General features: G+C 33.9%; 1 protein-coding gene and 1 pseudogene across 1 annotated transcript in view; one reads left to right on the top strand and one right to left on the bottom strand.

Annotated features, from left to right (window-relative positions):
• Cfap47 (cilia and flagella associated protein 47) overlaps positions 1-26,733 on the top strand; it is a 264,376-nt gene that overhangs the window by 191,522 nt on the left and 46,121 nt on the right. Inside the window, exons 53-57 of the mRNA XM_059250611.1 lie at positions 5,421-5,596; positions 7,075-7,182; positions 12,474-12,585; positions 16,012-16,116; positions 22,972-23,128. Of these exons, the coding sequence (XP_059106594.1) occupies positions 5,421-5,596; positions 7,075-7,182; positions 12,474-12,585; positions 16,012-16,116; positions 22,972-23,128 (658 nt within the window). The remainder of the gene's footprint in view (positions 1-5,420; positions 5,597-7,074; positions 7,183-12,473; positions 12,586-16,011; positions 16,117-22,971; positions 23,129-26,733) is intronic.
• Positions 21,890-22,571, bottom strand: LOC131899608 (small nuclear ribonucleoprotein-associated protein N-like; annotated as a pseudogene).

The following is a 26,733-nucleotide window of genomic DNA, read 5'->3' as shown; positions in this document are numbered from 1 at the left end:
TTTTTAGGCCTTTAAGCTTTGAGGCTTTTAGCATCAGTTCATCTGAGAGCCATTTGGGTGAGAACTCAGAGGCTTCCAGTTTGAGGAAACAGGATCAGCTGAGGAGTTGACAAGGTGAGTTTAGCTGTGGCTTATTCTGCTTCTCTGATCGTTCAGAATTCACCCTAATACCCGGCTCCGGGTATGTTTTTATTAAGAAGACCTTTTAAGATTCGTGCTACACTGTATATGTTGTGGGTTGAATTACGGACTGTGAGGTGAAAGGGGTAAGATAAAAGGTGGACTAACATGAGAAAATACAGTTGCATACAGGTAAGAGCAGCAAAGGAGTGACAAGGACATTTCTAGTTTATAGCTGCCTCCCTTGTTTCTGCAAGTCTCGAACTACTGTAATTAACTCTTCCATTTAAGAAAATTGTAGAAAGAGAGTATAGGTATCCTTCCTCTGAATTACATAGTACTTTTAAACTGCCCCAAGTTTCATTTGTTTATTGACTTGGTAATGTCTTCAAATTAAATAAAATTAAACTTGAAAATTTCCTCAATGAAATTTTACCTAAATTAGTAGTATTGCATGTTTTCCACCTCAGATTATGATTATTATTATCTTCTGAGAGAGGATATGGTGAAATATATTTCCTGCTACTTCCTATTAGATTGACTCAATTGTTTATGTGTGAAAACATAATCTTTATGTGAGCCCAACAAGGAGGAAAGAAAAGAAAAATAAACAAAAAAAGGCCACAAGATTAGGCTCAATTCTGGAAAAACAATTAAACGCAAGAGAAGGAACAGTTAGAGAAAAACAAAACTACTTGGTGAGGAGATGAAGTTCTGCTCCCATCTCAAGTTGCTGCTTTCAAGCAACAAGGCAACCTGGACGAACTTGAGATTTCAAGTGTGTCCTGTGTCTTATTTTCACATGGACACTTTAAATATTGTGACTGAATAGATTTATAAACAAACACAGTGTCTTCTCCTAGACCACGCCTTTCATTATACCATAAATACTTAGTTTCAGTCATAAAAATCATCTTTGCACTAACTGCCTGTGCTCCTCACTCATAGTATGACTAAGTCACCGAGCAACAGAAGTACAATCCGAAGTTATATTTCTCAGGTCCTCTTGCACACTGGATTCTTGTCCTCTCTAACAGTGTGTGAATGATATCAGTGATCAAGGGAGATGAGAAATATTTACCCATTTCCATCCAATAAACGGCTACCTATAAAACAGTGAAAGTGTGTCTTCCTCGAGGAAAATAAGGCAACAGTTTAATTGTCCTTCTTTTGTGATTAAAATAAGGCAAAATAGTAAGATTTTACAAAATGAAAGTTTGAACAACAACAATTAATGCTTTTTTTTCTTGTCCAGCCTGTATCTTATAAATTGAAAGCTCTGTATTGGAAAAATAATTGCAGGAGGAAATGCAATTGCATCCAGAGGGTTGGAAAGAGCAAATCTTGTTAAACTTCTTCCCCAAACTGAGAAATTTCTAGGTAATCCTGAGGATTGGAAATGGAATCACTAAAAGCAATCAAATAAAAAAAATATTGGCTGAGTTTGAGTTTCCTTAAATATATGAAAAATAAGTCTCTCCATGCTGGGAACTATTATAAGATAACTATATGCCCATTTCTTCACAGATTTGGAGAGCAGTAATCAAGAGAAACTTGATAACTGTTGGGGTGAGGCAGAGTCGGTTTTCTTTGGGGTTGGCCCCTTGTAGATTATCCATCTGCTATTGAATTGCTTTGCAATCATGCATTTGTGGACAGCACTAGTTAGGCTCATTCAGGAAGAATAGCAAAAGGAGGAAGAGAAGATAGAGACATGAAGTTGTAAAGGGGACTTGGTTCAGGTTGTGGGCGGATTCATATGGGAAAGTTGGGGTGGGTATAATGAAAATACACTGTAGGTGCACAACGGCCTTCCAAAACACATTCTATATGTGTATAAGTTACTAGACAGAAAATTTAAAATATTATACTTTTAAAAACTATGAAAGTTGCCATATTGCACATCACTGAATTTAATTCACTCAGTGTACGCCATCACTGTTACAGTAAAGGAGCAGATAAATTTAGAAATTGCTATCTCTATAAATAAAAACACTTTTGGGTGATCATGAAGGTAGCTTGAAGATTGTGGGAGTGCTGCCAGATAGAAATACAAATAAATATATAAGCCCTTCGAACAAACTTAGCTTGACAGGAAAGGATGAGGGAGCCCAGACAATTAGGAAACAAAAAGAGGCATGTGGGATTGGAGTTGGAACCAAATAGGTAGGAGGAGGATCATGTGACCAGTGAATTTCCTCATGGCCAGATCTCAGAGAGATTCAAAAGGCATGGCAGATTTTATTCCATGTGCTACCTTGCAATAGAGCATGTAAAAAAAATTACTTGTTTAATGATGTTTTTAAATATCTTGAAATGTTGTTTTTATTGTGATAAAAGTAGTAAATTTATAAATAAAATCTATGCTGAAAGTATCGTACATTTCTCTAAAAACTTACATGGGATTAAGTTTGCCTCTGAAATGGTTTATAACAGAGTTTATTTCAATCTTTTAATATATATTTTAAAATAGTATTCCAATTTTATATGGCTGTTCTCTGTTACATTAAATCACAACATTTTGTTGATGATTTTCCCCATATTAATGTTTTCATGCTTCACATGATTGAATATGCATATGAAAGCAATTTTTAACATGTGCATTATTCTGGCTGAAATGTTCTTTAAGTACAAGGAAGAGAACAGTGCTAGAAACTTCATAAAGGAATGCTCTGTTGTTGAACCTTTAAAAGAGCTTGTGTGAAGATGAAAGATAGCTTTAGAAGTCTCCACGTGCACTCATTATTATTTCAGTCAAAACAGATTTATGTTTCATTCTAAATATAAATGAACTTTAAAAGCCTGCTCATCAAAGTGGAGGTCTATGCCATTGGCTAGACAAATAACAGCCAAATATTTTAAACTTTTTCAAAAGTACTTAAATAAATTTAACTCCCCAAGTGTAAAAGTTAATTCATCATAAAATTGAATGTGGAATATGGTGGGATACATAGAACAACAGAACATTAAGCATCTTGTGGGTGTAATTTTCTTTGCACATCTTTTAGCCTGGGTATCCCAGGCTTCCTCAGTCTCCTGAGTATTGGGAAGGAAGTACTCTGGCACCATGCACGGTGATACATTATGTTATTAGATCCAAATGAACTTCTGTATTTCTGGAATTATTCAATAACCAAAATACAGACTCGATCATCTATCTCATAATCTCATGAATGACAAATTTCTTATCCTACTGAACATATCAAACATACATAAAATATATAAATTGTATTCCTAAAAAGTACTTATAGCTATAAAATTAAGCTTTCTAAGTTATTTTGAGAATATTTTGGCACATTATTAAACTACAAATACCCATTTGAAAGCATACTTTTAAATTGCCACTTATGGGATTTTTGTTTGAGTTTGAGATTTCAAGGTAATTTTTATAATATAGAATTTGATAGATTTTCTATTATTTTATATATATCATAAGATTAAATTATTAACTATAATAAAATTTTTGGTTTTGTTGAAATTTCATCCTAAGAGTTATACTCCAGGGATTCTCAAGAGAATACAGAGTTCATAAGCATTTAGCCATCACTATCTAAACACTCATCTCTGAAAGAATTAGGGAATGTTTCTAGACCTACTAGGTAGGAGTAAAGTGTTCACTTAGGGACAATTTGCCATGGATATAGCAAGGATGCCAAGGAGGAACTGTGAAATTAGTGCCTCATAGCTTCCATCCTCACATTCTTTCTAACCTTAATATTCACTGAACCTGCCGGGCGGTGGTGGCGCATGCCTTTAATCCCAGCACTCGGGAGGCAGAGCCAGGCAGATCTCTGTGAGTTCGAGGCCAGCCTGGTCTACAGAGTGAGTTCCAGGAAAGGCGCAAAGCTACACAGAGAAACCCTGTCTTGAAAAAAAAAAAAGATTTACTGATCCATAACATTATAATTTTCATGTAAAGTAACTGCTTACTTGTGCTACACTAATTATAGTTAACAAAAAAAAAGCAGTAAGTTTATGAGTGATTTCAAATCAGCCTTGAAGAGTCATGACTATAATCCCAGAATTTAGGGAGTGGAGTGGAGACAGAATTTTGAGTTTCAGGATAGCCTGGGTTTCAGAGCAAATTCTTGACTCATGAAAACAAGTTTATTTTGTGTTCCAGTCTTGTTTGTAATGATATGCTCTAAAAGAAATTTTATACTCTAAATACTATCTTATTCTTCCTCAGGCCAGAGTTTGCATTTTTAATGTGTAGTTCGTAAAATGTGAATATGTCCAATGAAGTTTCATTTAACTTTATTCCATTTAATGTGTGTGTGTGTGTGTGTGTGTGTGTGTGTGAGAGAGAGAGAGAGGGGGGGGGAGACATAACGTGTGTGAGAGAGATTGTGCATATGTGTTTACCACAGTGTGCTTGTGGAATTGAGATGAGAACTTATAGGAAGGACTAGGTTCTCTTTTTCTATATGAGTCTTGGGGGCTGAGCTCATGTCGTCAAACTTGGTAGCAAGCACCTTTGCCATCTTGCTGGCCCAGAATTATTTTTAAGAAATGAAATGAAATAAAAATAATATTAATAATATAATATAATATAGTAATATAATAATATTAATTATCAGAAAGCATAACAGATAGCAAGAGCCTAGGGATTTTGTTGTTTTGTTTTGTTTTGTTTTTGTATTGATTGGGTGGGGTTGGTTTTCTTTGTTTTTACTTCTTCGAGACCATGTAGCATGTTCTTTAACTAACATTTTGTTTGTGAGACATAATCTGACTAGTAGATGAGGACAAATGAGCAAGCCCAATTGCTTCCTTCTCTCTTCAGCCCTAGGCAAAATTGCTAGGCCAGTGTGTGGTTGATATGTTTGTATCCTGACATATTCCTATACTATAATTATTTTTACTTTTTTGATCCTTGGAAACCACTTAAAATGCCTGGTTCTTTATTAGTCTTACAAATTTCATCAGGTTGCCTAGAAAAATCAGTATGAGTTATTACCAGAGGAAGTCCTGAAAAATGGATCTCATCTTAATTAAACAATTGGTGAAAAATATATCTTAAATGTAATATTGCAAATAGTTCTTTTAACTATTTATTTGTATTAGGTCTCTATGTAATGCCTGTTATTAAAACTGTGTTATGTTATTATTTCTCATAATTAATCAGGGATAACATATGAGGTTAAGATTTAATATAGATATGCTCAGTAGTGCACCAGGAAAGGAAAAAATATACTAAATGGCCTTAAACAATAGTTTTTTTTCCATTTGCTTCCCTAGAGAAATGATTATTCTGACAACAAAATTGATCATGTCTTTCTTTTCTTTCATAATCATAGGAGACTACCTGCATTGAAATTCCCATCTCCAATTCAAAAGGTATAATTATACGTATGGATGTGAAGTTAACATCCTCTGCATTTAATGGACCAGAAGAAGTAAGACTGAATCCATTCGAATGTATGAACTACATTGTATGGTATTCTCCAGCAGCCACAGGCTATAGAGAAGAAAGGTAGTATTGGGCTCTTAATTGTAATTTGTTGTCTTTGAAGTAAGAACTATTCTCTAGTAATATGTACTAATTAACAATTACTTTTTGTTTGCTTCAATGTAAAATTACTATTCACTGAAATATCAGATTAAAACATTCTAACATTTCTTATTTTGCTTTTTACTAGTCAAATTAAAACTGAACTGAGGATGATTCATGAGAACTGGGGATTAAACTTTTACTTTTCTTGTAAAAATTCTTTTCTTCTTTGAGTAATTAGCTTGCAAATTTTTAGACAAAATTACACTACAAATATTATCCTCTACTGAAAGCATACACATTCACACACACACACACACACACACACACACACACACACACACACTTGTATATATTAGCAATGTAGTTAATGCAGTACTGTGGGTACATTGTCTCAGAGAATGATGACTGAAATTTCTTATCTTGATTCCTATTATAGAGTGATTACTTATAATTTTAATGAAGGAATACTAAAATAATATATATTTTAGACCTTAAAGGATAAAATTCATAATAGTATAAATCAGGAAAATAGTAGTTGATTACCCTAGCATGGTGAGTTCTAGACCGGCTTGAACCTGGTGTAGAGACCAGGTTCTCAGGACCTGGTCCTGAGATACTCTCAAAACATTTTAAAAAATTAAAAAGTAGAACTGAAAAAAGAAGAGCAGAATGTTATAAAAGAAGAGGAATGCAGGTTTTTATTAAAAGAATCTTGTAATAGATTACCAGTAGAAATGTGGGCTTCTCTCATCTCTCTCATTGGACCCTAGACTTTACAACTACCAAGTAAAACTTCATTTTTGTTTTTTTGTATGTATTAGGCATAGTCTAGGCTTGTTATAACTTGCTTACTCTATAATTATCATCTTGGCATATATTTTATGTATATTAAATTCTCATAGCAAGAGTAAGGCAAGGCTGACAGATTCATCCATTTTATAAATAATGAAATTCTAACTCCAAAAGTTAAGTGACTTGATTGAAATTATACAAAAAGATATAACAAAATTGAGCTATCAACCCAGTGATACATTGATACCTTAGCAAACTATCTTCTGAGGGGTGAGCACATGCTGATTATAAAGATGTTCTTTAAAACTAGATATTTATGATGACCTTCACATGAATGTGTGCATACATTCAGTTCAACACAGTAAATTTGATTTAACGACAGCTATAGACATTGATATTTAAAATACTCACATGTAATGAGTTTTCATTCATTCAACAAATATTTATTTATTCTGTATTAACAACAAAATTTCTTTTCTTTAATGAAGAAACCAAAAATTGAAAAATTACAAATATATTCATGATCAAACTGGAATAAATAGCACAGTAATGATTAAATACTTTATTTGAAACTAGATATTTCCACCATTTTTTATTTTGCTCTTCCACATTTATTTTACAAAACTAAAATGACTGACAAGATTTTCAAAATTTCTCTACAACAGCATTATTTTTCAGCCTGAATCGGGTGAAGAGTTTTGGTATTTACTGAAATTAACAACTGATCTTCCAAAGACAAAGAGAATACCAGAAATGCAGTGTGATCTTGGAAAGTAAGTTCTATTTAATAATTTTGTTATTTAAAAAAAAGAAAAACATGGTTGTAAGGCATTTAACCTCTTAAAATACAAAATAAATATATTTCTAATAGGAAAAGCTGTCATGAGAAACAGATCACGAGTTCCCTACAAAACATGCTTGCAAAGGAGGGAAAGGGACTATTGCATTACAGAGCAAGGTCCTGTATTCAGGCACACAAAATAAAATGGAGAAGGTTTTTGTTTGTTTGTTTGTTTGTTTGTTTTTTAATATATATAAGGTAAAGGAGAGGAAAGCTGGGCAAGGGGAAATAGTTAGTGGCATCTAACGGGGAGTGAATCTCACTGTACTTGGCTCATTCCCAATAGATGCTAGGGGGAGTGGAACATGTTGTTATGCACATACAGCTTAAGCTTGGAACAAGTTGAGTTCACACTTAAAGAGAATCCTGGTTGAAGTTTTATTTGTTCAAAGCAGAGGATATACCATGAAGAACTGTGAACATCAGGCCACTTGGTTAACACTTGGTTAAGATGTTCCCTTGAGATTCCACATTCACACTCAGACAGTCAAGATCCTATTCTATGTCTGACACCAAATTTGATTCTGTTAAACAAAAAATAAAAAACCTATACTTAACTTTAAAAATATATAGTCTAATGGGTAAATAAGCACCTTTTACTTAATATCTCTTCCTCAGCACACAAAAATGTATGTTAAATTCTTCCATTACTAGATGTTGGGCCAACATGCCACTACAAATAATTCGCTAAGAAAATGATAACAAAGTAATCAAAATAATGAGGAAGCAGGGTATGAAAAGGAAGTTCTAAGTGCTAAAGTGACAGCATGTACAGTTCTATACTCCTTATTCTTGCAAAGTAACCTAGAGTTTAATTCTCACAGCTTTGTATGCCTTATAAAGCAAAAGAAATTAATTTTTTCCTCATTTGCTTATTTTTTTTGTAGTCTGACCCTATTCTATTTTATTTTTAATTAAAAAATAATGTTTATGTAGGGTACAGTGTCATATTTTCATATATTATGACTACAAAAAGCATCCTCAAATTTATTTCTTCTTTATGTATGCATGTATGTATGCATGTATGTATCATTGCTAACTGGAGGGCCAGCCTCCAGCAGCCCTGGGTATGGAAAAAAAAAATTCCTGAATTTGGTGAGGGCTAGACTTTTTTTTAATCTGAGGGGAAAATAAGAAAACACTTATTGATGGTGACTTTCTTTTTTACTTCACCTTAAAAAAATCCTCTCTGAAAATCTCTCTTGCTCTCTCTCCTACCTAGCTACTCATCCTCTTTTTTCAGCTCTCTCTGCATCCCCAGCTATATCTCTCAAGCACGCGTGCATGCGTACACACACACACACACACACACACACACACACACACACACACACACCCCTCCAGCCAAACTCTAGACAATTATGTTACATTTTCAGGGTCCAACCTATTCTCATAACACATGATAAGTTACACAGTTTCTCTCAAGCTAGGGAGATCATGCTGACTGGCCTGTGAGTAAGGCTTGGCCGTGCATGTAGCTCTTAGTTGGTCAGGCTTCCTAGACAGAGAATGACATTGAAATTCAGGGAGTATGTACAGAAAGCCAATTGCTTAGAGGACCTCTAAAGGGAATTATGTCTCAATGTATCACCCTAACTTTGGTTCCCCAAACATTTTGGAATTAGTCCTTGATCAAATTGTCTCCAGGGCAACTTAGTCTGTTTTGGATTTGCTCTGAGGTCTTAACAAAATGTATCAAAGGCTGTCTTTGTAGCTGAGAATTTTCATATGTCAGTCTGAGTAATGAAAAATATCCTAGTATCATTTCTATTCATCAGAATTATACAGCTTAAGTAGAAAGCATCTTCCTGACCATCCACAGCTATATGTGTGCCCAATAGATGGAATATGAATATAAATATGAGATAAACACACAAGCTGTGGGAAAACACCCATAGTAGTTTTTAGGGAAGAAATATAGTGGTACATGAGACAAATTACAGACAGAAGCAACCAGTCATTTACAGACAGTGACCCCAAGGTCCTTGCCATGTGGGTATCTGAGAGTTACTCGATTGATTGGTCAACTTGTTGAATACTAGTTGTCACATTATGCACATACTCCCATGGCTTCTGGTAAAGCCATTGCTGCCAGAAGATCTCAGCAATGTATTTTTGGTGTATGTGTATGTACATACTTATTTAGCTACACATTTTTGCATGTGGAGACCAGAGATCAAACTTCGGTATCTTTTTCTGTTTTTCTCTACCTTAGGTTTTCAAATAGTGTTTCTATGTGAACCTAGAGCTCATTGATTCCTCTGGGCTGGCCATCTAGTAAGCTCCAGGTATCCTCCTGCCTCTGCTTTTCAAGAATGGTGTAACATATAGAACACACACTGCTATATCAGCTTTGTAAGTGTGTAGTGTAGAACCAACCTTAGGTGTTTGTGCTTGTAAGACCAGCAGCACTTACTGACTGGGACATTGTGTAAGACCCTATTTATCATCTCTTTTTGGGATAACACTTAAAAACTTATCTTGTTTCAGCTTTGGTATGAAAAATGAAGAATTGCTAATCATGCTTAGACTTTTTAAATCTCATGGTAGTCTTCATTAGCATTTTTAACCTGAAGTATAAAATTTCAGCTTCCTTTACTCTCTGTAGACTTCAGGGGCCTCTAACATCAAAAGGTCAAGCAGCCGAACGTCTCCACCAAAGATGAACAACAATCATGAAGAAGTTGAAGTATGATGGCAAAGAACAATTGTTTTAAAAAAAATTTAGGAAAATTGAGTGATGTACTAACACTTTACTTAAACATAATATTTATAAACTTCTGAACCTTTCTCATGTCTTGAAATGTTAATATATATGAGCTAAGAAAATGGCTCATAGGATATAGGCACTTTATATGAAGACTGATGATCTGAGTTCAATCCCCAAGACACCCATGACAGAAAAAGAGCACTAACTCCTGACAGTTGCCGCCTGACTTCCTCATACATACTGTGTCCATACCCATTCACACACAAGTATACAAAAATCTTTAATGCAATAAAAATGTAAATGTTAATATATGAAAGATATATAAATTTATTATAACTATCTGAAATGTTTTGCCTGTGTTTGGCAACCATTTTTTTACATTGTATTAAACATTTTCTCCTTTTAAAATTTTTTTATTGTGTAAGCATGTGTGTGCATGATGTGTAGGTATGTATGCAAGAACATTCATGCCATGACCCACAAATGGATTTCAGAAGACAGTTTTGCACAGTTGATTTTTTCTTTCCATCTTAACTTGGGTTCCAAGGATTAATTCATTTTATTAGGCTTGTAGTATAAGCTAAGCCATTTTACTGGCAAGATTTTTCTCCTTTTTAACTTATGTTAGGATTTTAAACCTTGTTTTTCTAGGTTATATTAAAAACTTACACATTTAAGTTAGATTTAAAACACATATTAAAAGGTACACGGCACTGAAAGATGTTTGATAATACAGTTTTAACCAGTTTAAACTGTATCTTTATCATTTTTGGAAATTTGTAAGATCTTTCAGTGTATTTAGTATTAATATGTCCTAATAATATGTCTTGCTATGCATCCATTTTTATTTATTTTTAAGATAAATGGATACTCTTATAGAAATTTCTGGCTTTCCGTTTTTATAATCTCCCAAAGTCATGCCTTTTCTTTGTTTTCTCTCTTCTTCCTACAGCTGTAATTTGGATTTAGAATTTGTAAATGGTTTAAAATTTTCAGTATTATTTTGCCCTTTTTCCCAGCATTTGCTATTTTCCAATCTGACAGTTTAACTCAGTTTTGTTTTCCAGAACTTTTATTGAGTTTTTATAGCATCAACGTCCATAGCCATTTATTATTATCATAGTGGTAACTCTTAAACATATAAATGATACATAGGACATGCAATTTAAGAGCCCAGAATTCTGTAGGAACAGTGGGTTTAAGATAGACATTTTTTGAGTGGTTCATAGCTTTGTACTAAATGAAAGCAGGGAATGTATACGTGAGGCCATTTCTATTCTGTCTTCTGACCTGTTGTTGAGTGCCATTGCATTCACTCCTAGTAGAACAATGTCATACCATCCTCTTCTTGAGGGAATAGACTTTTTATATAATGAGCTTCAGTTAACACTTATTTGAAACCAGATATCTCTTCTTAGATTCATTTTGTTTGCTTTTGAACTAAGACTGGTTGGTAGGTACAGATCCTAGATTTTATTTCTATACCAAAACCCACGATTCTTTCATTATAACTAGATCTGAATCCACTTTGCAAAAACAATGATTGTTCTCTTAAAATTGTTTGAAAATAAGCATGCACACATATATATGTTCAGATTCTTTATATATGTATACATTATATATATAAAGACTTTTGTTGCTTAATCAGCATAGTATGACAAAGACAGACATCCATTAAAAACCAATGTGAAAAATCAGAAACATCTGAAAAGTTTTCTTTCTAGACTATATATATATATTTTTTTTTAAAAAAATACTTATTAACCAGTATAAGGTTGTGTTGAAAATCGTGGTTCTGATGTCTGAAAACTTGAATATCCAAATGTTTGCCAAACACTAGCTTTTTTAGATCTACAGAAATGTCCTAATTATCTTGCTATCAAGAAAAATTTTATGTGGTAGTTGACTTTTGTTGCTTAATCAACATAGAAAGTATGACAAAGATAGACATCCTTTAAAAACCAATATGAAAAATCAGAAACATCTGAAAAGTTTTCTTTCTAGACGCAAATATTGTTAGAGTTGGTACCACACCATATGAAATAATGAACCTGTCACACACTAAGTTATGAATGCTGATTGTATTTGAAGCAAATGTTGTAAGACACAAGTCATATTGGATTAAAAGACCACTTTTTCCCATCTGACTTTAGTTTGACGAAGCTAGGTACATATAGTTCAAGTTGCATTTAATATCACATGTGTACAAATAGTTCAACATATACATTTTAGTGTTCCATATCATTGTTAAGATCATTCAGTTAATTTCCATAGATGACAGATGAGTAAAATTTTATTATATCTTCATTGAGTAGCATTACTTCTAATTTTAATTGACATGTATTTTTGCACAATCAAACCAGACATTGTTTTTCATAAATGTATTCAAATATTATGCATTAACAAAGGTTTTAAGGGGGATACAATTTAGTTGATAATGAAAAAGTTTATGAAATTATCACTTATAAATTTACAAATATCAGTAAATTTACTGCTTTGGATTTTCCTCACAGGAAGATCGTTCAGACCCTTCCTTTATATAACCCTACGCATGAAACTTTGGAATTGAAAATAAAGAACAGTAATCCTGAAAATTTTGAAGTGGAGCTTAACAGAAAAATGCCAGTAAGTACATTCAGAAATCCATGAAATTGATCACTGCAAAAGCATTTTCTAATTCTAATTTTAGGATTCTAGTGCAATATTATCATTAGAATCATAATAATTTGAAATTTTAAAGTTTAAAAAGTGATATTGTATTCTTTTTTATACCTGCTCATAAATTGTAATTTATTATTAATCTCATTTTATTGTAACATTGAAATTAAATATGCTAAATTAACTCAATATACTGGTTATATTTTTTTTTCCGGTTTTTCGAGGCAGGGTTTCTCTGTGTAGTTTTGCGCCTTTCCTGGAACTCACTTGGTAGCCCAGGCTGGCCTCGAACTCACAGAGATCCGCCTGGCTCTGCCTCCCAAGTGCTGGGATTAAAGGCGTGCGCCACCACCACCCGGCCTGGTTATATTTTATTTCTGACCATTGCATTAATCAGAGTTTATAATAGTGTCTACATAATATGATTTTTATCTTTAACAGTTATTATCTGTTAGCAGAGCCTTGAGGACAAGTGTTTTTAACTCTTTGTAAGTTTCTGGGCTTGTCCCTGCTTACATTTTCAGATTCTTAGACAGCTCTTGCTCATCCTCTGGACACATCTGTATCCCATTGTCTTACTTTGTGGTCATGAAGAAGAATATGATTGAGTTAATGATAATAAATTATTTTTATCTTTTTACCTAAGTTACAAAACAAGATAAGAAGTTTTAACATAAATACCTATATTTTCAAACCATAGGACACCAATTCCTTGCAGTAAATTGACCCCCTATCCATATTCAAGTAAATTTCAAAATAATATTAAGACAGGCACTGATATGTGGGTACATCTCTAGTCACAGCTACTCTCGCTTCTCAGAAGGCTGAGGCAAGAGGCTAGATAGACTGAGCTGAGGAATGAGATTGTAGTCTAGGAAAGAATTGAAACTATTTCAGAAAAAAATAGATAATTACAATGTTTTATCTTTATCAAAAAACCTCTCCTGGAGCTCTGCTAGCAGATACATTGAAATAAAAGCTTTTACTCTTTGTAGTTTAATGTCTGTTGAACAAATATACACTTTGATGTCTTTATACCTTAATATCTGTCTCTTGGCAGTGACTGGGTGCCAACAAGTGGTTCAGCAGGCTTGGAAGGGCAATTGTAACATAACACGAATTGAACTTCATGAGCCTCTGAAAAGAAGAGAACTCAAAGTGTATAGGTAGGGAAGTGAGGTTGGATCAGGAGAAACGAGTGTTGAATATATCAAAATACATTGTATGAAATTCTCAAATAATTACTGAAAATTTTCTGAACAGAAGCTAATGGAGGATGAACATAATTAAAGTACTCATTATAAGAAAATTATGAATGAGTTAACAATACCCTGTATGAAAAGTTAAAATATATATATAAAATTATACTAATATATATATATATATATAATAGATATAATTAGTTCTTAATTTAACAGTCAAACCACAAATCAAGTTAAAAATCACTTCTTACTATACTGAAAATTTATATGTAGACATTAATATTACAAAATGTATTCAAGTATACATACTTGAATGTATCAACAACGTATAATTTTAAAGAATATAGACTTCATTATGTAGTTTGCCCGTACTTTATATTCTTTATTAAAAGTAGATTTTTCACATCATATGTATCTTTACTTTTATAGAAGATAATAATCTTTGGTCCAAAAACAGCAGAGACAATATATTGCACGGCACCTTGTATCATTAACAATATAGATAGTTTTATTCCTTCATTCATGTCTTTAGACTCCATTATTTCTTTGATTATTAAGTGTCATTGGGCATTAAATATGCAATTAAGGCTAATATTAGAAATAACCCAAAAGTTATATATGAGGCAATACTCTTATCAAATATATGAGCACAGTTAACCAATTGATAGCAAATAGATCTAATAACACATGGAAAAGTATAAGATTATTTTTCAACCATGAATGATAAAAATGCGTATATAGTTATATATATACAAGTATTCACATATCTATATATGCATCTTTATTCTTGCTTTAATTGTATAGTATTCATGTAAGTCTTTACAAATAATGATTAGAGGGAGGACAGGGGAATCCATTGCTGATATGTGAAATTAAGTTAATTATAAAATAAAAATATTAAATAAATAAAAAATAATTCAATAAATAAATATAAATCTACTTTAAAATTAAATAATGATGAAAAAATCTTCTTTCCAACTGTTTATTATTTTTTCAGTTATAAAAAAGAAATTGAAACTATAATTAGCAACTCTGTACCTTTAACTTTAACTTTGCTTCAAAAATTGTTAATGATCCGCTACATAATCACTCTCTTTTTTGTCTCTCCATTCTATTTGTTCACTTTGTTTAAACCTAAATACTTGATTAAGATTATAGTTTAATAGCCTATAATCTTCCACCATCATCCTGAATCTATGTGAAATCAAAAGTTTATTCAACTCTGCTGTTTACTGTTTTGCCACCACGACAAAAGCTAGAGTCATCAGGAAGAGGGAACCTCAACTGGGTTTCTCTCTAACCTTTGTTACTCTTTTGCCATATCATTTGCATCTTTTATTTAATAACAATATATATTAGATTTATTTTTGTGTTTTGTGACCACTATCAGAGATTATTGAACATAAAATGTTATATTTTACAGGGATTGACTCTTTCTATTGTACTGTAATTTTGTTTTGTTGTGTTTGAAGTTCATTTGTCAAAATACTTCAGTATAAAATGGTTCTTTTCAAGCTTTGTGGCTCTATCTGCTATTCTGTATCCGTTGATATTAAAGATTATAATATGCTCAGTATAGTACTTTGATTATATGATATGATACTGAGATTTTCAATGTATTTTATGTAATTGTTCTCTCCTTTTACTATTTCTAGAGAGAAATTTGAAACTCATACTACAGACCACCAGTTAGCTTCATAGTATGTTTATAATAAGATGAAGTGAAAAAAATTATTATGAAAAGAACTTGACTTACACTGATGTTTAAAAGAAATGATGTTCATTTCTTTTGACATTGACAAAGTTACAGGTTATGTTCCTATAGTAATTTAGCCTGTACCATATGATGTTCAAAAGCTATGGGTTCCTAAATAAAGTACATATTTATATAATTTGGAAGTTTAAATAAACTCTTAAGATCAATCTTGAAATCTTAATACACAGTGAGTAAGTCTTGCATGGTCATTGTCTGGAGAAAGAATAAGGCCTGAGGACTACCTTACCTAATAGTGTTCATTACATCCTCTATAATCAATATTCATGGAGTGAGTATACCAAAGCAGATAATGTGTGCAACTCCTCACATTTATTATACAAAGATTAGCATGTCGTAGACCTAGCACACAAAATTTTCACCTCAACAAAAATATTGAATCTTGTTTTTCTTGTGTTTCTTTCTGAATTCTCACAGTTGGTCCTCCTACCTCACTCTACTATAGAGATATCTGTTTACTTTCATCCATCAGGACTTGGAAGAAATGGTCATGAAACTTGTATTAACTTCTATTGTACTCAGGTATGATAAATATGTTCTCAGGTGAAGTAGAATCTATGTAGATAAGTACAGTCCATGCAGTTAATAACTTCTGCAGGTAAAACATTTTCTCTGCAAATCATTAAATAAATGTTTTAAAATACAATAGTATAGACTCCTGATCTGTGAACAACTAAATAAGATATATTGTATTCTTTAAGCCTAGAAATTGAGCAATAAGTTCTTTTTTTGAAGTACAAAATAAAGTAAAATATAAAAATACTCATCTTAAACATTTCCTAAATCAGTTGAGCACTAGTCTTTATTTCAGTCTCTTTGAGTACCCTCTCCCTACCTGCTGAAAATCTCCATTCCTAAATGGTTAAATATGAACCAATAATTCATCTCTTCAACTACTAAGTTGAGACCTTCTAACCTTTCCAGTGTTTCTCTTTAACCTTTGTGCCTTCCTTTTTTGCCTTGTTTTTATCCCCAAATGATTCATATCTTTTTATTTAATTCATCAAGTTGACATCATTTGCAAGTAAAATCAATTCATAAAAATTTAATTGAATGAACTTTTATATGAATGGTACCTATTATGCGTGCCCATGGATATAAAGAACATGCTTTAAAAGAAGCTTGAGAATTTATTTTTGAAAGCTAAATATTTGAAATAACTCTTTACCTTTATGGAAAATTTTATATAGATTTATATCCATTTCTGGATTTGTGATTGATTATATCTACCTGAACTGACATACACAACTGAGTAGCTAAATAATGTAAAATGAGCTAAGGGCAGTACTAGTCAGATAAATTTTATCTTGAAGTAACCTCAAATTAATTTTTCTTTTTTATTTGAATTTTAATCTTGAAAACATTAATGTAGTTTATGAGATTAATAAGTAGGACACTTACTGTTTTTCCTCAGTGACCTCTTTTTATTTGTAATGTCAGCAATGAACACAAAGATTTTCCCTCCTATTTTCTTCCTTTTATTGAAAATTGATTTTTTTCTTCACATAGTATATATCCTGATTACGGTTTCCACTTCCTCTATTCTTCCAAGTACTTCCTTCCCTTCCATCTGGATCTACGCCTTTCTGTCTCTCATTGCAAAACAAACCTGGGGCCTATGCAGGGTCGCTTGGCTCAGCCTGGGAGAAGGGGACTGGACCTGCCTGAACTGAGTCTACCAGGTTGATCTCAGTCTGTGGGGGAGGCTTTGCCCTGGAGGAGATGGGAATGGGGGGTGGGCTGGGAGAACAAGGGAATCCGTGGCTGATATGTAGAACTGAATTGTATTGTAAAATAAAATAAAATTAAAAAAAAAACATATTTCTAAGGGATAGTAAAAAGTTAAAATAAAATGAGATAAAACTAACTCATCAGAATATACAGACAGACAGGATAGCTTAAGAAATATATATATTTCTCATTTTAAAAAATCTCTAACAAGAAATCTGTTAGGCATGAAGCCTACCCACAACAGTAGTTTGTTTCCCAAGTAAGACTCCCTTGGATAAAACTAATTTTTCATTTGCAACTGTGTGTCAATTGGAGATAGCATCTAGGTTAGGAATGGGGGTTTGTGTCCAATTCTTTCAGCTCCAGGACCTCATCTGGTATAGACCTATGTAGGCCCTGTGCATGCTGCCTCAGTCTCTCTGAGTCCATATGTGCACCTATCCACCTATTCTGTTGATTTGTTTTTGCTGTCCTCCATCCTTTCTGGCTCCTATATCCTTTTTGGCTTCTCTTCGTCAGAATTCCCTGAACTCTAATGGGAGGGATTTGTAGAGACATCCCATTTAGGTATGTGTCTTCCAAGGTCTCTTATTCTTTGCATATTGTCTGACCATGGGTCTCTGTATTTGTTTCCACCTGCTGCAGGAAGAAGCTTCTCTGACGATGGCTGAGCAAGGCACTGATCTATAAGTATAGCAGAATGTCATTAGGAGTCATTTTATTTCTACTTTTTTGTTTGTTTGTTTGTTGTTTGTTTAGAACAGTAGTATATCTTACAGGCAGGACACCATTGTAGATCAAAGAGTTTGTGGTTAGGTTGGTGTTGACATTTTTCTTTTGGTATCTTCAAAAGTACCTTACTGTAGCAAAAACTTTATCACATAGGGATGAAGGCTCCATGTAGGCAACAGCTCAACTTCTCCATATTCAGTGAGTTATATAGGAGTTGTCTTTAGCAATGAGGCCTTCCTTTCCATCAATTTGTGGGGAGCAACATATAGTCTTGGCAACATCCTGGTTTGGAAAATTTTTTTGGTTATAAAAAATGGCCATCTGGGGCTTTGTCTCTACAATTATTTGGCAGTTTCATTTAGATGGCCTTCATATATGTATATATTTTAGGAAGCTTCTACTTCATTAGGTCTCATGGTATTCCTCCATTGCCCATTAATTTTAGCCATCTCTCCCACATACTCTCCATCTTCCCCTCCTTACCTCCTACTCTGCACTTTATCCCCCCCCCATTCCATTACCCCCATCTATCCATAGCTATCTATCCATTCTATTTACTTTTTCCTAAAACAACATATCTGTCCCTTTCATCCCTCCACCCCTGGTCCCTTACTCTATACCTAAACACTGTGCATATACAGATTGTTGCTTGGTTATCATAGACTTAACAGCTATTATCCATGTGTAAGTGAATAGATATTTCTCTCTCTCTCTCTCTCTCTCTCTCTCTCTCTCTCTCTCTCTCACACACACACACACACACACACACACACACACACACACACATACACACACACACATTTATGATATTTATCTTTTGGGGTCTTGATTACCTCACTCAGAAAGATTTTCTATAGTTCCATCCATCTACCTGAAGATATGACAATTTCATTTGACAGCTGAGTAATACTCCATTTTGTAAGTGCATCATATTTTCTTCATTCATGTCTTGAGGGATATTCTAGCTCATTTCTAATTTCTGGCTATTATGAATAAAGCTGCAATGAAGATGGTTGAACAAATGTCTCTGATAAGATGAGACATTCTCTGGGCATGTGCCCAAGAGTGGTGTAGCTGAATCTTATTCCATATCCACTCCAACATGAGCTGTCACTTGTATAACTGATCTTAGCCATTCTGATGGGTGTAAAAACAAACCTCAAAGTAGTTTTGATTTGCATTTCCCTGATGACTAAGGATGTTGAATATCTCAAAGTGTTTCTTGGCCATCTGAGTTTCTTCTTTTGTGAATTCTGTTTAGATCTGTACCCCATTTTTAATTGAGTTATTTGTTTTCCTAATAACTACTTTTTAAAGTTCTTTATATATTTAGATATTACCCTATCACGTGTCATTGGTAAAATATTTTCCATTTCTGTAGGCTTCCACATGGCCCAAATGATGAAGTTCTTTGCCATGCAAAAGCTTTTAAGTTTCCTGAGGTCCCATTTATTATTTGTTGATCTTAGTGCCTGCACTAACGGTGTTCTGTTTAGAAAGTTTTTTCTGTGTCTATGAGTTCAAAGCTTTCCCCCACCTTCGCTTCTGTCTAAACTGATGTCTGGTTTTATGTTGAGGTTTTTGATCCATTTGGAATTGAGTTTTGTTTGAAGTGAAAAGTATGGATCTATTTATATTCTACATGCAGTAATCTAGTTTGAAGGATGTGTGTTTCTGGTGTGTATTTCTGGCTTCATTATCAGAAATCACCTGTCAGTATGTGTTTGGATTTATCTGTGGTTCTTTGACTTGATTCCATTGATTAACTTGTCTGTTTTCGTGCCAATATCATGATGTTTTTATTGCTATATACAATTTGATGTCAGGATCATTGTTTTAGCTATCCTGGGTATTTTGTGTTTCCATATGAAGCTGAGAATTTTCCTGTCGAAATCTGTGAAGAAATTTGTTGGTATTAATGGGGATTGCATGAATCTATAGATTGCTTTGGGCAAGATGGCGATTTATACTATGTTAATATACATGATTCATGAGCATGGCCAATCTTTCAATCTTTTGATATCTTCAATTTCTTTCTTCAGTGTCATAAAGTTTTATCATAAAGCCTATCCTTGATGTTATGGTATATTTATTGTATGAAGTGGGATTATTGATCTTGTTTTCCCATCCATTCTGTTAGTCTGTATCTTTTTATTGGAGAATTGAAACCATTATTGTTGAGAGAGATCAGTGACCAGGGTTTGTTGATTTTTGTTATTTTGTTGTTATTGTTGTTTTGTGTGTTTTCACTCTTTTGATTTGCTGATGTGTGATTATTTACTCCTTTGTGATTTCTTGTGTGTGGTTAGCCAACTTGGAATGGAGTTATCCTTCTAGTGCCTTCTGTAGCATTAGATTTGTAGATATATATTCATTAAATTTGGTTTCATTTCTCATTTTCTCAATCTATTCTGATTGAAAATTTTGCTGTGTGTAATAGTCTGGGATGACACCTGTGGTCAATTTAGAGTCTGCAGCACATCTGTCCAGGCCCTTCTGGCTTTTAGAGTCGCCATTGAAAAGTCAATTTTTATTCTAATAGATCTGCCCTAATATATTACTTGTTCTTTTTCCCTTTCAGCTTTTAATATTCTTTCTTTATTCTGGAAATTTAGTGTTTTGATTGTTATATGCTGGGGGAATTTCTTTTCTTGTGTTCTATATGCTTTTTGTACTTTTATAGGCATCTCCTTTTTTAAGAATAAGGAGATTTTCTTCTATGATTTTGTTGAAAATATTTTCTGTGTCTTTGTCCTGAGTTTCTTCTTCCTCTGTTCCTATTATTCATAAATTTTGTCCTTTCATAGTGTCCAGTATTTTGCATCTAGAACTTTTTTTTAACATTTTCTTTGACTGAGTTATACATGTCTTCTATCATATCTTTAATTGGAAGATTCTTTCTTCCATCTCTTGTCTGTTGGTGAAGCTTGCTTATGAGATTCCTGTTCCTAAATTTTTGATTTCCAGATTTTCCTGTTTTTTTATTGATCCTATTTCCACTTTCAGGTCTTAAAATATTTTATTCATTTCCTTCCACATTTTGCTTATGTTTTCATAGATTTCTTCAATGAATTATTTTTCTTTCATATCCATAAAGTCTATTTTAAGATTTTTGTCATGTCCTACAGCTACACTGCAGTTCTCATGTCCTGTGGGATTGCTGGACTCTGGTTAAGACATACGGTGCTGTCTGTCAGGCATCTGGGTTTGGGAAGATTGTAATTCTATGTTCCCATATCGGTCTTGTCTTTGTTGGATAGGTGTTTTATTCCTTGTTTTATGTTGCCCTCTCTGGTTCTTAGGAGGTCATGGTGTCTGTGTGTTACCTGGTGGGAATTAATTCATTTGGGATCCTGATAATTTTGGCCACTGGTGGTTCCTGGTAAAATGTGTTTCAAGCAAGGTATTGTGTATTGACACTTAGGAGTGGGAATGGACTTGAGGGTGGTTGAGAGTATCCATAGGAGGGATGAAAGCAGGGTGATCCACTAGGATCTGCTTAGTTCCCTGGAAATTGGGGTAGGGCGTGAGGAGAGGCCACCACAAGTATTCCTCTGCAGAGCCTGGAATGAGACTGGGGGAATAGGTATGGAAGAGATGGGGGAGAGGTGAAGATCTGCAGTTAGGCTACCTGCTTCTCTGGCTTTAGTGACCTGTCGGTTCCCAAGGAATGCTTGCTGAAGGTGGAGCGTGGGATAAAGTGATTTTTTTTAAAACTCAGTTCAATTGTTCTATGTTCATTGACTATAATTAACATAGTAAGAGAGTTATAAAGCTCCCAGGCTACCCAGTTTCACAAAATGTGTCACAGATAAAAAGCAAGGCTGAAAGGCTAACAGGTTAGTGGATACATTTCTGGGCATGGTAGGACTCTAATTCCTGGTGGAGGAGTTCTCTTTCCTGGAGGGAGTGTGCCTATAGGAGTTCCTCAGGCAGGAGGAAGGTCAATTGGTAGCCCATGGGTGGTCTCATACCAGGTAGAGGAGCTATAATTTCTGGATGTGGGGTTGTTCTGCCTACAGGCAGAGGTGGAGTTCCCCTTCCTGGTGAGTACTTGTTGGGCTCCAGCTATGTTGACATTGGCAGAAAGCACAGCAGCTGCTTCATTGCTGTTTCCATGTGGAGTCATGACCTACTGGAATGTACCTCCTACTCCTTTGACATGACCCACTAATCCATCAGGAGCTTGGAAAATAGGTTTATCAGCTGGTACTCCTGCCACCTGCCCTCCCAACACCAGGACCACCTGCAGCAACACACCAGCTAGTGGCACATGAGTAGTGCTAGCATCTTTCAGAGATGACTCTCTACAGTCATGGATACCAAGTTCTCCCCCTATCACAAAACAAGACCCAAAACCCATTTATTCGTCCTCTGGCTGTTTTGCATTCTTTGGCTTGATCTTCCTGAATACCACAGTCACAGAGGATCAAATTCATATGTTTGTCAAAGGTACCAGTGAATCTAACTTGTATAAAGTTGACATAAACTAGCCAGCATAGGAATGGATACATTTTTCAGCCACAAAAAGTGAAGTTACATTATTTTCAGGGCACAACTAGAAATAATATTGAGTGAACTCAGTTTGTCTCAGAATGGCAAATTTTTCACTTATTTGTGGTTCCTAGATTATATATACATAAAATCTTATATGTACATATGACATGAAAGTAGAATCAAAACTATCTAGGGAAATAAAGAGGAACAGTGATGGGAAGGGGAGTAAAAAAGGTGATGGTAGCTGAGTATGTAGGGGAAAATGCTCAAAGTACATTATGTACATGTAAGAAAATGACATTATGTGACTATACCATATTCAACACAATACATTGGATAAAACAATAAAAAAGTTTTATAAATCTTGAAAATCAAAAATATTTTCAATTATGTTTTGATTGTTTCTTTTTAAAACAGTTTAAAGAATGGAAATTCTACTTCTTTGGAGTAGGACTATTCCCCAGGCCTATAGAAGCAGAAAGAGTAACTGCAATCCTTGGTCTTCAAGCATCTGTCATAATACATTTCATAAATCCTACCAGGGAAGATGTTTCCATTGATGTCGTATTAACAAGTAGGTTGTTTTTCTTACCTTTTGTAGATATCTGTCCTTTTATTTCATTACAGTATAAAAACATTTTATAAAATGTAAGAGGTAAAATATGATTGCTGAAACATCTCTTAAGTAGTGGATCCAGAATCTATGTACTAAGTAGTCTTCTGATCTTATTTTTAAATCCACATATGAGTTAGTTACGGATTTAGTTATATAGGTTTCTTACAATATATTGAGTTATGTAGGATTCTTACAATATTTTTCAAATATTCCAGTTCTTAATATGCAAAATATTATAAAAATTCTAATGAAACTGTTTAAGGGTTCTCGGGTCTCTCTGACCAATAACTCAAAAAGAAGCATCCCACACTTGGCACTGGAATATTCTTTAATAATACACTACATCTAGGAGCAGCCACATATACACATTTTCAAGATAGTAGGTATTCCTCTAACATATTCTTCTCTTCTTTCCCATTCTCCCTCCACCCATCTCCCTGTTTAAATTTTTCCACCCCAATTATTTACCATCTTCATTTTTCATATTACCTATTTTCTGCTATACCTCCTCCCTTAAGGGCTTTTCTTCACTGCCTACCACCACCACCAATGGCCTCTTCCAGTTTCTTGGCTTCTGCAGTTACTCCAAGTTAAACACACCAAGCTAGAAGTTTCAGTGCAGAACCTGCTTATCCCTGAAAGCATGTTTCATTTATTCAGAGGCAATGAGAATTTTCAAAAGAGAATCTGTGCTTTATGCATTCATACATTTGATTTTACACTTTAAAGGCTAATTCCAGAAGTATTTTGTGGACATTATGTACACATTGAGAGAATAGATGGGACTTGAGAATCACACTTCCAAGAAAATGAAGTGAGTAATAGTGAAAAAGTCTATGAACAAAGGTAGCAAGAAATCATACGGTATATTCCTCAAATTTCATCCACATCTGAGAGAACATTTGGTTCTTTAACAGGCATAATCATTCCATGCAAGTTATTTCGTTTCCAAGTAGCTATAGTATCTTAAATAAAATAAATATTTTTAAGATATTTATATATTATTGACACACTTTTTTATGCCAAATTGGTATTTAGCTATGCCCAAATTAAAATTGTTCCATACTGAAATCATTGTGGCTATAGTATTTGGCTCAGAAATTGAAAACTTTTTTTTTCATGTACTCAACTACTCTGAGTCTGACAACAAACACAATTATTGCCTAACAACAATGTTGCTCTTATTCACAAGGGCATAATTAATGAGTGCTTTTCCTTTCCACTAACGTATAAATTCTTGCTCTCTTCTGAAATTTGCACATAAGAATGTGAACCTAACTTTAACACATGTTTTGGTTAACATATTTTATTCACTTGAAATTGAATGACTAATGCTCAGTTATATTTTGATTAGGTGATACACAATCATCATCAGTTATTCAGACATAACTCGTACCTGATCCTTTACTAAGTACTTCACCTGTAATTTCTTAAGATATCTTAAAACAGAAAATATTGGGCGACTCTTAATTTGGGCTGTCACTCAATTGCCAATAACTTGGAATCTTTCTGAGTGTTTCCTCTGACTAAAAGAGCTTTTTCTGCCCATTCAGAATAAGCTGGAGGTGTCAATGAGTTAATATTCAATCAACCTATGCATGCCAGAGCATAGTGAATAATATCCCTGGATAGTATTCTTCTGCATTGTGTATTCAACATAAATCCTTAGTTCACCATATACTTTGACTTCTCATCTCCTGTAGCAGTAATTTGTGTCACAGTGTATCAGTTACAGATGTGCTTCCGTTTGTTTCTGGCTTCTGAACTTCTCAATATGCACACCCCAAGATTACTTCCCAAATAATCATTTCCAAGGAAACTCTAAAATATCAACCCCCTAATGTACTCATTATATTCAAATTTTAACATGAGAAGCTTAAGGGACAGAGAGGGCTAGCAAGTTGTTTCTGACCACAGAACCATTAAGTGAAGGAATAGCAATGAAAACCAGGTTTGCAAAGGCAAATCCCACATAACTTTGTACATAACTTCTCAACAGGCAGGATTCCTCTTTAAATAGTCAGTTAAATATACAAAACAAAAAACTTGATTGAGGAAATGCTGAAGAATAACTGAACAGACTTAGAAGCTTTCTTTTCTCTGAGAACCCTGAAGTCTATTCATGAATTAAACTGAAGGGGCCCAGAATCTCTGTACTAGAAATATACTATACCTTCCAGTAGTTATGCTAAGAATTTTATTAAGTCAAATTCATTCTTTGGGTATTTCATATACTCTTAACTTCAAGTGATGAAGAAATATTCATCATGATGTGTTAGCAATGTTATTGAAAGCCTTTCTTGTAATATTGCACATCACTGTTTATGAAATTTTGGGAGACTTTTTCAGTTGTTTATATTAGGAAGAAGCTTTTTTGACTTATTAGTGAATTGCCCATATGAAGCCTGATTTCACTTTATAGTTATTTCTATAAATTGGCTACTACCAAAACATTGTAGACTTACCCAGAATAGATGACATGCTCTATCTCATCCCTGAAGATTGGTTATGTTATTAGGGAAAAAAGAAAACTTTATTATTATTATTTTAAATTTTCTTAACAGTTTATATTTTGATCATTGCTACTCCTTCACTAACCTCTCTCATACCAACCATTCTTACCAAGCTCCTTTTCCTCCCCACCTCAACAATACTTCAAATTCGTCTTTTATTGATTGTTTATGCAACTATGTGATTCCCTTAAGAGTATCATGTCCGAAGAAGGCATCTGTACATGGGAGTTTGCCAAAGAACATTAATTTTATAGTGTTTTTTTTTTTTCGAGACAGGGTTTCTCTGTGTAGCTTTGCTCCTTTCCTGGAACTCACTTGGTAGCCCAGGCTGGCCTCGATCTGACAGAGATCCACCTGGCTCTGCCTCCCGAGTGCTGGGATTAAAGGCGTGTGCCACCACTGCCCGGCTAATTTTATAGTGTTTTTGATTGTTGTAAAAATATAATTCTCTGTTGAGAGTTTTCAGTTAAGGTTTATGTAAGGCAAGCAGTAGGAAAATGAATGATTCAAGTGTCCATGCATATATTACCCTATGCTAATTTCAGAAAGTAGCTACAGAGGAAAACAGGAAATGGCCTAAATAATCTTAAGATTAGAAAAAAAATTCCCTAATGTAGATCATCAATGAGTATTTTGAAACATAAGAATTTATAGAAAATTTTCAATGTGCTAGGAACATAGCAAAGTATAAAACCCAGTATGTCTCACACTAGAGCCCTATGAATCATTACTATATTCAGTTTTACAGATAACTGTTACAGTTACCTATATGTTTTTCAGTTGTAAAACCTCACTCTTAGGAATTATTCAAAACTGGGGCTGGAGAGATGGCTCAGCAATAACAGGCTGCTCTTGCAGGAGACCCAGGTTCAATTCCCAGCACCCACATGACAGCTCACCTTCCTGTAACTCAAGTTCCAGGGTTTGTGACACCTTCATATAGGCATACATGTAGACAAAACACCAATGAACATGAAATATAATAATTTTAAAAATTGTTCAAAGCTATACAGTGCATAAATTGAACAGGCTCTTGGTCTAGTCATGTCA

This window comes from Peromyscus eremicus, chromosome X, assembly GCF_949786415.1.
Source record: "Peromyscus eremicus chromosome X, PerEre_H2_v1, whole genome shotgun sequence".
Lineage (NCBI taxonomy): Eukaryota > Metazoa > Chordata > Mammalia > Rodentia > Cricetidae > Peromyscus > Peromyscus eremicus.
This window is presented reverse-complemented; position numbering and strand designations above follow the sequence as displayed.